We start from the raw sequence: 15,651 nt of genomic DNA, 5'->3' as shown, positions 1-15,651 counted from the left end.
AAGTGTGCGGAGGGGGAGCGGAGGAGGCTGGGCTGGGGTGGGGGTGGGGGGGAAGGTGGAGGGAAAAGCGAGCCGGGAGGCGCTGCGCCCGCTTCTAGTAATTTCCAGGCGCTGCCGGGCGGCCGGGGCCGGGGCGGTGCGGGAGTCTGCGGCCGGAGAATCCGAGACCAGATGGCCAAGTGGGGCGAGGGCGACCCACGCTGGATCGTGGAGGAGCGGGCGGACGCCACGAACGTCAATAACTGGCACTGGTGAGCGGAGGGAAGGGGAGCCGGCCGCGCCGGGCCGGGCCTGGGGCCCGGGGCCAGGGGAGGGGCCAGGCGGGCCCGGCCCGGCCCGGAGAACACCCCCTCCGCCGGCCCGGCCCGGCCCGGCCGCGGGGCGCGCGCTCTCCGCCCCGCACGTGTTGGGAAGGCGCAGACCCAGGCGGCCCGGCGCCCCGACCCGGGAGCCAGAGGACCCGGGCGGGCTCGGCCTTGGGGAGCGGCCCCCGGCGCCTCGCCCCGTGAGCCGGGCCCGAGCCCCCTCTGCCCTCGGATGGCATCTCCTTAGGGCAGCCTCGGCTGGGCGAGCCCTCCGGGCTCCTTTGTGCCTCGCACCCCGAAAAGCCTCCCGAGCACGGGGCTGAACCCCGCTCGCTGCTTTGTTTTAGTTTGTTTGCGGTTGTGACTGGTTGTTGCGACTGAAAGCCTTGTGGACGGACGGACGGACGGAAGGACGGAAGGCCGGCGCTTCCCTCGCATTGTATCCTAGCACCCACCGCCGTTGCCGCTGCCACTACTACCACTCTTCATCGTGTGCTCAAATACTTGTTGAATATGCGAGTTTTTATGTTTAAGCCGCTGTTTTCATACCCCCCCCCTTGTTTTACAGATGACCAAATGGATTTTTATTTATTTTTTCTTAAATTAACTACTCTTTTGTAAGGCCTATGGGCCGCCTTAAAGCTCTACACAAGGAGTAGTAGTTGTATTAGCCATACATTCTATTAATTCATTTTGAAACTGAGTGAACAGGTTGCTTTTTTTTAGAACATCCCCAGCTTCCTTCTATGTGGTATTTGACTCCAAAAGAAACGCCTCAGGCGTGTAATGACTTCCAAAACCATAAAATTAACATTATTTTGTGGTATTGTATTTTTATTTATTATGTTAAATATTTTCCACTTAACATTTTAAATTGGTTCCCGGGTGCATTAGGGAATTTTGTGTGCCTGGAGCTTGACACCTCCGCCTTTACAAGGTTTGATACTTGTGATTCCTACTGGTTAGGTCAGATTTCTCTGTGGTTCCGACAGAGAAATTGACAATTTAATAATGTAACCATAAATTATACCGATGATTCTAGTATATGTGTTACAAATTTGTACCCTTGATCATGAGGGGAATCATTTGAATGTTAGATTACTCATATCAGAGCACATGATAATGAGGGCATTTTGTAGATGAAGAAGACTGTGGGTATTGGACAGAGCAATTCACTTTGAGTGCAGAAAGTTAGGAGTTTATGCAGAGCAGGGGAGCTCTGGCAGTATTGGTCTGGGTTGGAACTTGAAATTCAATAAATCTAGGTGCCTTTTTGGGGCAAATCAATTAAATGTTTGACCAAATTTAGTCCTCAAATGATGTTATAAATATCCAAATGACCCATGGCAGAAAAAAAAGGTACCCCATCTCTGGCTTATTGGAATCCCATCCCTTGGTATACAGTAGTGATTTAAATTCTCTGTGCCTTAGTTTATTCAGCTGCAAAATTGGAGTAATATTCCTACTTCAGAGTTTTTAGTATCGAGTGATAATTGTATGTAAATCACTTTACAGATCTTCAACATACAGCATAAATGTTTGTTATAATTTTTAAAAGATGGCATGCACTTTGCTCTTTACAGGAACTATCAAGCTCACCCTTCTTTCTACTTCTTCTCCCTTCAGTACTCCTGAACTGGAACTATTGGTCATAGCTTTCACATACAATGGCTTTTCATGCATTTTTTTTTGTCCTGTCTCCTTTCTCCCTTGAATAAGCAGGACAAGACTCAGTAGCTGTTCCCAACCTTAGCCAAGAACCTTTCTCAAACAGCAGGTTGATTCCAAACAGTTGCTGTGGAGAGTTCCATGATTATGTTTCTCCTTTTTTTTAGGACTGAAAGAGATGCTTCAAATTGGTCCACTGATAAACTGAAATCTTTGTTTCTGGCAATCCAAGTACAAGGAGAGGAGGGCAACTGTGAGGTAACAGAAGTGAGCAAGCTTGATGGAGAGGCATCAATCAACAATCGAAAAGGCAAACTCATCTTCTTCTATGAGTGGACTGTCAAACTGAACTGGACAGGTGGGTCCATGCCAGCTTTTTAGCAGGATAAGGGTGCCTGCATTTCACTTTAAATGCACAGTATCTTGTGCTTAGCTATCACTTGGTAAATATTTGTTAAATAATGTCTGAGAAGTATTTGTGATAAGCTGAAGCCATCTTTTTGTGAGAAAAAAAAAGACTACATGCTACCTTGAAGGTATTTGAGTTGTTTTAGCCCCTCTGTGACTTTGTCAATAAGTGAACAAGTTTCATTTTTTTTCTACTATCCCCCAGATTCCTTCAAGCAGCTAAGTATATCTGCCTCCAAAATGATATAGAATATTTCTCTTATATTACGCCCAGCCTCCTGGACATTTGGGAAAATCTTAGTTATAGTCAGGGTCTTCACTTATATTTCTCCACAGTGTCCCCATCAATGTTTTTCATGGACGGTAATTGTAAACTTAATCATAACTGATAGCCCTGAGTCCTCTTTTGTGGTAGCTTAGGGAATGATCTCTAGAGAGTAGCAACATGTTATAATGAGTAAAGAGCTGAGCCTGATGTCAGGAAGACCTGGTTTGAGCCTTTGGCGTACTAGATATATATATAACGTGGGCAAATCATTTAACTCTGAATGCTGTAAGCAGCTATTTCTGCCAGTTGAAGAAAAGCAAAAATTTAGCAGTTTCCTCACCATGAACTTAGGAAATTGAATGCCACAAGTAAAAGTGGGAACACTTGATAGTCCCTGTGTTCATCTTGGGGGCTGGATAAGATAATCCATGCAATCAGAACTTGGACTTAATTGAGTTAATGGGTTCCACGGGTGGCAGAAGACCCTGCTAACTAAGAAGCAAAAAAATCTGACAAAGCAAAATCTTGTTGGCAGGTACTTCTAAGTCAGGAGTGAAATACAAGGGACACGTGGAGATCCCCAACTTGTCAGATGAAAACGATGTCAATGAAGTGGAGGTTTGTGTTTTCTGATCCTTCATCTCTAAGGCTTCCTTTCTCCCTCCCTCTTTCCTCTCTCCTTTTGTCTTCTTCCTTCCTTCAAAAAAAATGACATAATTAAGATTAATACCTGATTGAGCCAGGCTTTCAGAGTCTTATTCCACCACATGACCATTTCTAAGAACTTAGGTCAATTGTGATTTTAAAAAGCAACTTGGGCTTAATCGTATTGTAGATACTTTTCACACTCTATCCCACTGAGTTAATTTTATTCGGCTTAATGAATAAAACTTTTGGTTTCTAAAGCTTTCCATCCTAACCTTGACAGAAAAAGACATTTGAAATAAATATTTCAAATGGATCTATTTTGAGACTAAAGATATTGAATTCCTGTATACATGTTTTCTTTGAAAATGTGATCTGTAATCATTTAACTTCTACATCTAGTACCAGTAAAAGGATTTTTCCTTAAGTTGATTTACAGTCTGGGTCACCCCTCAGGTTATTGTGAGCCTTGCCAAAGATGAGCCTGACACAACCCTGTTGGCCTTAATGAAGCAGGAAGGTGTGACAAAGATTCGAGATGCAGTGGAAACTTATATCAGGACTCTTAAAACAGGTATGCCTTGGGATAGGCCACTCTGTTCTGTTTGAGGAGTAAGAAGTACTTAAGAGCCCTTTGTCTATTGGAATCCCAATGTGGAGAGAGTTTGGTCTACTCCAGGGCTATTATTATTTTTTTTTTTTTAGCGTTGGGGAGAATAGGAGATTCTTAGGTGTAGTGATCCCATCTTACTAGTTTAGGATAAATGAGAAGGCTAAGTATTAGATCAGCAGACATTAACTATCTTCTTTTCCCTTTTCAACATCCTCTTCAGGGAGACAGATACATTTATGCTTGATGTCATTATTTGCTTCTGTGCAAACAGTTTGAGTTATTTGATCTTTGAAGTTTTTGCTAAAATATATTGATTGAATAGTGTGATGATGGGTTTCAAATACTTGTATTTGAAACTGGTGTCTGTTTAGACAATTTTTCTCTGCATTTTCTCATAGGATTAGTTCCTTCTATATATATATATAAAAATGTCTTGAACTTACTAGGAGGTAACCCTGTGACTGGGGTTCTGTCTTTGCAGAATTCACACAGGGCATGATCCTACCTACTCTGAATGGTGAGACAGTAGATCCAGCCCCCCAGCTGCCAGTGAAAGCTGAGGAGTCCAAAGTAAGTGGCACTTTCTCTGTATGGCAACACTTGAAAGCATGCCAGGGAAATGAAGGGTGTCAAGAACTAAGCAACTACTTCGCTCCCTTTGAAGGGGGGGGGAAGAATTATCTTTTAAATGAATAAAAATAAACATGATGTGTATTGTCTCTCTTTTCCCCTCCATTGCATATCCAAAGTGTTTTACAAACTAGAAACAACTTAAGATTTTAACAGCCTAAAGTAGTCTTATTTTATAGGTTTCTAGGGTGTCCAAAACTCACCAAGTATCAATTTCAAAAAGATTGATTCAGCACCAATCATGTTAGCACAGAATTACTCTTGGTTTCTACTTGTAATACTGCCCAATAGGGTAGAATTTTGGTCTAGTATTGTGTACTTAGTATGGTCTTGGAGGATAAGGTGTAGCCTGAAGAATATAACTAAGCATTATAAGTAGAAAAAAATATATAGTAAGAATAAATACTTTAAAAGATTATTTTGGGGGCAGCTAGGTGGCACAGTGGATAGAGCACCAGCCCTGGAGTCAGGAGTACCGGGGTTCAAATCCAGGCCTCAGACACTTAATAATTACCTAGCTGTGTGGCCTTGGGCAAGCCACTTAACCCCATTTGCCTTGCAAAAACCTTTTTTAAAAAAAGCTTTTTTTTTTTTTTTAGAAAGGTACCCAACAAATCAAACCCATTTCTATCTGGCATTTTTTTAAATTCTTATTTCTTTAGCTTAACAGATTCTCTGTCATATAGATTGATCAATTTTGGGTATCAAGGAAGTCTACTAGGTCTTTTCCCAAAATATACACTTGTGATATATAATGGAAAAATTATCAGACTTGGCTCAGACATGTATTAACTTTTCACATGTATCTTTAAAATAGGAGTACCATTGTTTCTCACTACTTAACCTTAATGGGTAACTAGCTATGTGTGAGGGTGTTGATTACACTATCAGTAGACAGTAGATTGACAATTTACCCCACTCCACAGGTCAAACCTGGTACTCCAGCAAGTCAGTCTAAAACTGTTGGTGTCAAAATCCCCACCTGCAAGATTGTTCTGAGGGACACTTTCCTAACATCACCAGAGGAACTCTTTAGGGTATTTGTCACCCAGGAGGTAAGTGTGCCATTTGCCCTTATATCTACTTTTCCAAGTGACTTGGCATTCATACAGAAAGCTAGCTTTATTTTCACTAAACTCATTGAAATTTAGCATTTCCTTCAGTTGTTCATTTAAAAAACCTCAAGAGTCCATGATATTAAAAAAAAAAAGTTAAGGACCCCTTCCCTAAGGGAATATCACACATGTTGAATCACCTCAAAGTGAACTTACAGTTTTGCTTTTCTTTTTACTATCTCCCTTCCCCTATACTTAGTGATGGTTGAGGATTTCTTCCCCCATCATCTTTCCTCCACAAAATATAATTGAATAATTCTTCCTCTTTGAATGTCAAGAGACTCAGAAAGAAATCCTAAATGTAATGTAAACCTCACCCTAACCTACTTGATAAAATGACCTATTGCATCTATTGATTATGATTTATCTAGTTTCTTATTTAGTCATTTCAAAAAGGACTGAAGTAGGAATTAAAGAGTGAGTTTGCTAGCAGCCTGAATATGCCTCCTAGAGCTTTTTCACAGGCTGATGTGAAAGCTATGACTGGCCAAAGGTCAGTGTGGATGACAGTGAAAGAAGCCAGCTCCAGGACTGGGAACTTAGTATAATTATGGGCCCAAGGCTGCATCTGTTTGTAAATAAACTAGCTAAGTGTAAGAATGGAATGAGGTCAAGAATAAAGCTGTCTCCTTGAAAAGCCTAGGCCTCACTACTTACTTTTTTCTCTTGTCCTTGCAGATGGTTCAGGCCTTCACCCATGCTTCTGCTGTATTAGAAGCAGATAAAGGGGGAAAGTTCCACTTGCTGGATGGTAATGTCACCGGGGAGTTCTTGGATCTGGTAAGTTTTGCCTGTGCCCATACCCCATTCTAAAAGCTGCCCTGTTAGAAGGATGTTACTTTTTCTGACCTAGCTAAAGTTTGTACATTTCACCTCTTGCTACAGTTAAAACTAAGTTATTATAAGTGAATAACTCTGTCATTTTGTATCACGATCAAGCTATAGATACCAGGGGAAATGTAGCCAAAGGCTGATTACCGTGTTAAAACTGTATCTGGTCCAGTTTGATGGGGCCTGATGTAGGGGTTGTGGAATTCACACAGATGTGGATTGCTCTGTCCTCTTAAGCAGCAAATGAAACTGTGTGACTTCTTAGCCTGTCCTAGGGATAGTGCAAGGAGAGGAGGATGGCTAACTCAGTAGACAACTCTTGACCAGACTGACTTCTTTTACTTTTATAGGTCCCTGAAAACAAGATTGTGATGAAATGGAGGTTTAAGTCATGGCCTGATGGTAAATGTCCCTTCTTTTACTGTATGTATCCCTAGGCTAAGCAGTGGAATAAGTGGTTTCTGGGAATTCCTGAGGTAGTAACCTATTCAGGTCAGTTCTGACCTTGTTTTTATCCAGTCCTTTCCCATAGAATATCTTCAGTTAATTTCCACTAAAAAACTCTAAACCTCTTAGGCTAGAAAGCGCATGGGATTTGAGGAATTGGGTAAAATTCGAAGTCCTGATGACTCCTTGACTCCTCCGCAGGACACTTTGCTACCATTACCTTGACCTTTATTGACAAAGATGGAGAGACGGAGCTTCTCATGGAAGGCAAGGGCATCCCCTCACCAGAGGAGGAACGGACAAGACAGGGCTGGCAGCGGTACTATTTTGAGAGCATCAAACAGACCTTTGGCTATGGCGCACGCTTATTCTAATGTTAACTTCTACAGGGCCATGGCCCACCCAGCAGCTCAGTCCAGCTCTACCGTCCTGCAGCTGTGACTGGCAGGATTGCACCATCCCAACCACCACTATGGGGCCTAGGCCCCCTCCCCAATCATCTACCATGGGTTTGTGCATGTTTTCTGCTGGGCGGGATCAGACAGTGAATTCTCTTTTATGTGTACATACGCTAAATAAACATAACTTTAAAAAAAAGGCATGTGGAAGCAGTGTCCATATCTGAGCTTGGAGCTTGTGAGATGAAGAATCTTCATATAGGCAGCTAGTTTTCTTTGGATTTGGAATTAGGAGAAATTTGTTTCTGCTTATACACCTGTGTATGTTTCATCAGGGGAATAGTTTGGAGAAGTTGTGGTATTTGGGTATGGGGAGAGACCGCTTCCTACAAGCCAGATAAAACCTATCTTTTTCCTTAAAGAGTGCTCTAGGGCACAGTTGAATGTGTAGAATTGCAAAGTGCTAAAAAAGGGCTTAATTCATACCTGGTCAAGTTCACCATTCACCTTACTTGTAGGGATAATCAGATACACAGTTCTTTCCCTCTCTGTCACCAAAACATGCTTGCCAAGCTAAGCTCTATTTTCATGATGTTACAAGTAAAATATTTCTCCTCTCCTCCACTCACTTCTTGAAGTAGAGGAGTGGAGAATACATGGTAGTTTTGAATTTGTTTTTAAAAGTTTCTGGTTCTTAGAGGATATAGTACCTAGCACTTCACACTTGAAAATACCCAGACTCTCATGAGAAGTATTTCTTCCTGAACAAAAGTCATGTTGCTGGTGACCCAGGCCTCAAAGAAAATCAGAGCCTCTGCTTTTAAGAGAAGTTCAAAATTGAGAACAAAAGCAACTTTTTCTAAGCTTGTACTTATTCTACTATAGTAATCTTGATATGGACTAGGAGTCATGGAAGCAGGTTTAAAGCTTGGAAAGGATTTTAGAGGCTAAACAATCCAAATGCACCAGATAAATGCCTGGACAGGGTATGTCACTTGCCTGAAATCACAGGGGAGCTGGAATCTGAACACAGGTCCTCTCAACTTCAAAGTCATGTAGGTCTGTGACCTTGGACAAATCAGTCTTTAACCTCCATTTCTTTAGCTACAAAATAAGGACAGTAGTTCTTACATTATTTTACTGAATTATTATTGGTAGGATCAGATGGGGAAGTGAATATTATAGAGTCTGCCTAAGTTCAAATCTGACCTCAACTAGCAGTGTGATTAACCTTGTTTGCCTCAGTTTCCTCATCTGTAAATTTAGCTAGAGAAGGTAATGGCAAACCACTCTAGTAATCTTTGCCAAGAAAACTCCAAATGAGGTCATAATCAGACAGGACTGAAATGACCGAACAACCATAAAATGATACAAAAAGGTGTCAGGAACTAACTAAGATCTTTGGATGTGGAGACTGGACCTCCAAGTGAAACAGTATCTCAAGGGCTTTTGGAGTATCAGCATTGGTATCCTCCACACTGACAACCTCTTGAAGAAAAGTTACAAATAAGCTCTTTATAAAGAAGAGCTCAGGGCACTAGTCCCTAACCCTACCCACATCATCTTCCTGGTTAGATTACCCTAGTGAACAAAAAGCTGTACCTTTGCCCTATGATACTCAAATAATCTGGAAGGCTAACCAGTGTACCTAAAAGATATAAAACAAATGGTGTATCTATGTTTAATATGAATATCCAATCCCAAAACCAAAAAAGCCCATTTCTTTTTCTCAAAAGTTAAAAGGAGCTACCTTGTGTCCTATATCAGAACTGTAATTCTGATATGAATCTAGTCAATTTTCAAATCCTAAACAGATAATTCAATATGAAAATCCAATTAAAATAGAGGACTCAGGGAAGGAAACAGCTTCATCTTCTTGGAGGTTCGAAGAGGTGAAGGAGGAAAGAAGGTTTTGAAAGAAAGGAATTTTTGTATTTGGGAGATGGAAAGAATCCAATGGATTTTTGAAAATTAGCTCTTAGGAGAAAGGAGGTCTCCATCCATGTCTAATAGAGAACTAATTGGACAGTATCAAGCCCAGGTTTTTTGAAAGAGCAAATTTTCTCAAAAGATTTACTGAAACAGTTTTGGGAGTCATTACCAGACAGCAGTTGTTTGATTGAGTGATTTTTTTTTTAGTTTTTTTGCAAGGTAAATGGGGTTAAGTGGCTTGCCCAAGGCCACACAGCTAGGTAATTATTAAGTGTCTGAGACCGGATTTGAACCCAGGTTGAACCTGACTCCAGGGCCACTGTTTTATCCACTGTGCCACCTAGCCGCCCCTTGATTGAGTGATTTTCAACAATCATACTAGTTTTTAGCAGCCATGTAGTCCAATCATTCTCCCATTTTATGGATGTGACTGGAACTCAGGTTAAGTGATTTGTCCAGCATCACAGTGTCAGCAATCTCAGACATTTGATTTGAACAGAGAGAGAAAATGTTTGTTTAGTCAAAGGTGGGATTAATGAGGTTTTTTTGCTAAAACACATTGAAGTAGTGGTGGTGAAGTAAGGAAATGTATCTGATTCCACAACCCTCTTCTCTGGGAGTTAGCTTTAAACCAGACTCTCTTGGCAATGCCCCCTTTTGCAGGTTCTATAAAACTCCATTCCCATTTCACCTCAAGCACAGGTGCTGTTCTTACCTAGAAGCCCTTTTGTATCATCTGTTGTCTTTTCTTGTCTTGGATAATCACTTTAAAGTCCTACCCAACCCCAACCTCATCATGGTTCTCACCACTTGGGGTTCAATTTCTCTTGCCAGTGATTTGACCTGGTAGCAATTTAATGTGTCCCATTTCACAAATTACATTTAGTTTGGTCTATAGACAAATCACTTATTCTTTTAGTGCCCCCAGTCAAGACTAAGATTATTTATTATTTACTTATCGTTCCATATTTGTGATTCTTTGAACTGATGAAATCACATTTCACCAATAAATCAGAACTTGGCATAGTGGAAACTAACAATGTTTCAATTTACAAGGGGATAGTGTTGCAAACTGATTATCACAAGATATCACATTTTTCAGTCATAAGATGTCTTTGTTGCTAGTGTTGCCAGTTCATGAGACAAAAAGAACATTCAATGAGAAAATCACCTTCCAGCAAACACCTGTCTTGTGTAATATATCTTGTGTAATGTATCAAACATGTATCTAGCCGGCAAAACTCCAGGGGGCAGCCTTGCTGACTGAAGAATACACCTTCCCTTATTCCTTCCCAATTTATCCTCCTGTTCTCTTGTCCAAGCAACAATACTGAATTTAGCTCTTGAAATCTCATTGATATGACCTCTGGTGATACACATCACAACCAATTCATGCCTGCCCGCCCTGTGCAACCCTTAACAATGGCTTCCCAGTAAATTCTCCTTGGGAGGTTCACCCAACATGCTGGGTTACTTGAATTCTCTTGACATCTTGATATCATTATGACTCCCTCTCACACAACTGGCATATCTTTCTATCATACATTTCTTCAATGATTGCAGTTTGTTCAGGTACCCAATGCATCTTCTCCCTGGTCCTTGGGGTGATCTTCAACTCCAATTCTTCAGAGATTATAATGTTTCATTGTTCTTGACTGTACAATTCCCCCCCCCCCCACCAAGTACCAAGAGTTATAAATATTATACAGAGGAGAGAATGCTAGTCAGGAATCCAGAGTACTATTTTAGTTCTGCCAACCATTCATATTTACCCAGTGACAAAACAAATCACGTTTTCTTTCTGGGCTTTCTAATGAGGGAGAATCTTCAAAGTCTCTTCCTATAATGCTGTTAGAATTTATTCTATAAAAAATGGCAAGGAAGAAATTATAACCTGAAACTGGTCTTAGTTGTGTCAACTAGAGGCTAGAACCCAGGGCCTGGAGTTGGTAAGACCTGAATTCAAATTTGGTTTCAAACACTTATTAGTTGTGTGACCCTGGGCAAGTCATTTAATCTATTTGCCTTGGTTTCCTCATTTTTAAAATGGGCATAATAATAGCCCCATGATTGTTATGAAGATCAAATGAGATAACTGTAAAGTGCTTAGTATAGTGCATATAACATAGTGAGTGCTATATAAATTTAAGTTATTGCTTAGAGGGCCCTTCTCTGACAAAAGGATCTGTGAAATGGGGGCAGCCACCCCCTATATAATTAGGAGTACATGCTTTGGACCCTAGAGTAGTCCTCTACAAATTTGCTTAGGATACAGGGACCAGACTCAAAATTTAGTAGCCAAATGAATTGTCAGTTTTCAAGTGAAGAAAAAAGTAAGACAAGGAAGAGGCCATGGGACAATAGTTCCCAATATCAGAGATGAAAAAATTTCTCATAGGACCTTCTGGAAGAGCCCAGAGAGACAATCCCTACATAGCTGGCCTGGCTCTTTGTAGGTCATATTACAGGGCCAGTGGCAGCCCTGACAGTCAACATTCTTTCATCTCACCCCAGCCTAAGAAGGAGCAGGTGTAGGGGCAGCTGAGAAGACTGAGGGAATTCCAGGCAAGCCCCAATGCTGTCCTGGCTGAGCACTCTCTAATGCAGCAAAGTAAATCAATTTGCATATTTGCATGATTCAGATGCATATGAGTAGAGAAAGAAAAAAGAGTACTCTGTGTATTAGGCCACATTTTGATGAATTTGCTAAATGCATGATGTTCTGATGGTCCTCTCTCCTTGCCTCCCATGCTTGTCTGTTAACGTGCAAGAAGGGTTTCAGGAACCAAAGAACAAATTGTCTTTGGATTGTCCCATCCTGCTCACATCTCCCTGTAAACCCTTATAAGCAACCCTTTATGAGAGCTTCCTTTCAGTGCCCTCCCAAGAGGCTTAATAAGGATTCCTCCCACTGATACCACTACCAGGCAGTGGTATCAAATAAAGTGCTTTATTGCTGAAGATCCAAAAAAGATCCCATTGCAGCTCAGAGTCCCCTTTGCACTCTTCCCTACCCTCCAAAGAACCTGGTAACAAGTGACAACTGGAACTGAATCAGGTTAACACAGATAGCATCTACAAGACATTGCAACCCAGGATGGAAAAGAGGAGTACACTAAGCTGGAGTAAAACATTGGAGAGTGAGGGGCTCTTAGTTGTAGGGAGGGGAATAGCAATGTAGTAAGAGATTTCTACACCATTCTAAGTCAACTAAAGCCTCATCCTGGGTTTTGTAGCTATGAGATGTGCCCTTCATTCCTGCCCTGTTTTGACATCCAATCATATGCAGGCCTTCACATCCTTCACTGTGGAAGTGGGACTGGGAAAAAAAATATCACTAGAATGGAGTGCAGGGGTTGGGACAGGCATGATAATCCACTTCTCCTCTTCCCCAGTTGGGAACCATTTCCCTAACCATTATCCAATCAATCCAGTTTTTATCACCTTTCCTCCTCCCAACATATCAAAGTCATATACCTGCTTCAGACTTTAATGTCCCTGTGGGATTGCTTTGATGCAAATAAGGAATTATTGACACAAGTGGGTAGTTCATGAATCTATCACAAGCATGCTGTGGGTTGAAGATGCTTGGCATCTTGCATTATTCTTCCTGTCCAGATGCCCACACAGCATTACCTCCAAGCACCAGAGGTAAATATCTAATCTATTACCTTATTAGGGGAAATGGGAGGTTGATAGCATAGGCAGACTCTTGGGGGAGGGGTGGGGAGCATGAATGAGGTATATGACTCAATACAGAGCTGGCTAAAACAAAAATAATTGTCCTAGAGATGGCTGGTAGTGGCAATAATGCTCACCAGCCTTGGAAAGGAGAGAGAGAAAACATGGGATTGGACAAATCTGAGTGACTGGGTTGTCCTCAACTGGCCCTCAATCATTCTCCAAATCCTCAGGGAGTCATTAGAGATGAAGGTGCTTATCTCTAGTTCAACTGAGCCACTCCTAAAATTCATCAAACAAGTCTTAAGCTCCCAACCCTATTCCCAAAAAAACTGTAGTCTGGTTGGGATTATGCCAAAGCTTGTGTCCTAATATGATAAGGATATAGAAACCTGGGAATGAGAGGAAAATTGAAAGTCTCCTTGCAATGGGAGAAGAGAGAGAGAAGATGGAAGATGGCAGAGGTGAATCCACAAGGCTATCAAGGGCTTTTTGAATGACATGCCCCTTTTCTCCAACCAGAACCCAAGGATGTGCTGGTTTAAGATCAACCTTTTACTCACTCTGTTATCTCTGTGTCTCTGTCTATCACACACACACACACACACACACACACACACACACACACACACACACATTTTTCACCTTCATATTCCAAACAAGAAAGTGACAGGTGAAGAAAATCAACTGAGAGTTCTCTCTGAGACTTCTCACTCCACTAAACTGGGAGGAAAAAAATGCAAGGGTCAGAGATGCCAGGAAAAACCCTCCCCCATTGAGCAGCTTGGCATAGATACCCCAATTGTGAGGTGTTCTTACCCTACCCTTGTCCAGATATTCCTAGGGAGCAGCCAACAGGACCCCATCTCCTCTGGCCCAGCCACCAGAGACAAAACCAAGCCTCCATCTGTTCTCCATCTTTTGGGTTTCCCTGACCCTTTGGTTAATATTCTTTGGCCTCCTGCAGCTGGGCCAGGTATTCATCCTCAGGTGGGTTGTCAGCACAGGCCCGCCCATTGTTTGGGGGTCGTGCTGCATGGTAGCGGCTCCAGTCACCTTTGCATAAGATCCAAGGCAGCGTGTCCACCTTGAAGTGCAGCTCTGGGGAGAAGTCAGTGCTGATGAGGTCAGGTGCACCAGCCCCCTTACCACGAGTCAGCAGCCGGCTGCCCTCATCATAGCAGCAGTGCTGGGCAGCCAGTGTGGTACTGTCCCAAGAGAGAAGGGAGCGCAGGCAGAAGCGAGCAGTTGGCTGATAGACATCCAGGCGTTCCTTGGGGCCACTTGCATCCCTCCAACGGAAGCTTCTGCCTTGCTGCTCATCTGGAAGACTTATAGCACTGTACACAGCTTCCAGGGGGTAGGCACATGGGCAGCTAGGCAGGTCTGTCAGTACCTTACTCATGTATTTAGCCAGGAAGTCACTTTTGCAGTTTAGCCACTTCTCACAGCTGTCTACATCTGATGGGAGAAGGGAAGAAATCCAGTTTGACTATTTAGAACAGTGCTTTATACTTAGTTGGTATTCAATAAATACTAATTGAGAAAATGAACAATCATTTCCTTCTTATCCTCCTTAAAGTATCCAGTAGACATTATGAACTTGGCAATGGGATCCTGCCCTTGTAAAAGTCTCTAAGCCTTTACAGTCTTTCCCTTAATTTGCTATCAGGGTGACAATGGGAGTAGAATCAGAGTAAGAGGCATGTTGAGCAAACTCCAGAGGGAAATATTCCTTTCTCTTTAGCCTTCTTCTCAAGGGGTCCAAACAAACCTACTTTACAACTGAGGAGACTTTGCCCTTCTTTCTCAGAGCCACCATGGCAATATGGTTCAGAGAACCACAGAATTCTAGAGGTTATCTACTTCTGTTTATTTTAGCTGGAGCTTGTACTATCCCGCTTTGTCATCACAATCAAGCATTCCATGCTTGAACACCTCCAACATCAGAAAGCACATTAACTTCATTTTGAGACAATTCTAATTATTACAAAGGGAGACTGGATTTGATGCCTGACCTGGGAGCCATATACCAAAAGGAGTATCCCTGAAAAATGTATTCTAGGAGAGAAGATACCATAGTCATTAAAAGAGCTATGGTTCAGTCTTACTTTTAGTACTCTTTAGTTTTGTTTTACAGGTAAAATCTCTGAGGATTAGTTTCCTATACAATCTGCCAAATGGGACAGGACCCTTGTTGACCTCACAGAACCAGGATCAGGAAGGACCTCAGCAGGCAACCCTCCCATTTTATAGATGAGGAAACTGAGCCCCAAGAAAAATATTTAATTCACAGAGAAGTATCAGAGGCAAGTTTTGAACTCAAATTCTCTACTCTCAGAAAAACTTTGAAAAGTTTTTGTTTCTCCTTTGTTCAATCAATGACATCAAGAGTGATGTTTTGACTTGCAAGTGAATAGAATTTAAGTGAGGCAGGGCTATGGAGAATCATCAGCACTCCCTTTCCTCCAGTCATAGCCATCAGAGTCCCCTAGCAGGACAGAGATCAATAAGACTGTTGATGGACCAGATGCAATGGAAGAAATTTGTCTTTTTAAGCTAAGGTTTTTTCCAATTGCCCCATTTGTCTGAGGCAATGCCCATTCAGTAGTTCAAGACCATGTAAGAAGTGAGGCATAAGATGGCCTAGTATGGCTTCATAAAAGAATCAGTCTAGGAGGGAAAGACCCTCAGATTTCCTCATCTTGAA

The 15,651-nt window shown here is 42.0% G+C and overlaps 2 protein-coding genes across 2 annotated transcripts in view; one reads left to right on the top strand and one right to left on the bottom strand.

Moving 5' to 3' along the window:
• The first annotated feature begins 56 nt into the window (after positions 1-56).
• AHSA1 (activator of HSP90 ATPase activity 1) lies at positions 57-7,542 on the top strand. Its single transcript, XM_074235650.1, has 9 exons — positions 57-251; positions 2,141-2,331; positions 3,185-3,267; positions 3,751-3,868; positions 4,389-4,477; positions 5,464-5,592; positions 6,331-6,432; positions 6,834-6,885; positions 7,132-7,542. Exons 1-9 carry the CDS (start codon positions 172-174, stop codon positions 7,302-7,304), a joined length of 1,017 nt encoding a protein of 338 aa, XP_074091751.1. The 5' UTR covers positions 57-171; the 3' UTR covers positions 7,305-7,542.
• Positions 5,520-15,651, bottom strand: part of ISM2 (isthmin 2) — a 36,154-nt gene continuing 26,022 nt past the window's right edge. Inside the window, exon 6 of the mRNA XM_074235634.1 lies at positions 5,520-14,402. Within this exon, the coding sequence (XP_074091735.1) occupies positions 13,885-14,402 (518 nt within the window). The 3' untranslated portion in view covers positions 5,520-13,884. The remainder of the gene's footprint in view (positions 14,403-15,651) is intronic.

The sequence above is a fragment of the Macrotis lagotis genome, chromosome 4 (assembly GCF_037893015.1).
Source record: "Macrotis lagotis isolate mMagLag1 chromosome 4, bilby.v1.9.chrom.fasta, whole genome shotgun sequence".
Classification (NCBI taxonomy): Eukaryota; Metazoa; Chordata; class Mammalia; order Peramelemorphia; family Peramelidae; genus Macrotis; species Macrotis lagotis.
This window is presented reverse-complemented; position numbering and strand designations above follow the sequence as displayed.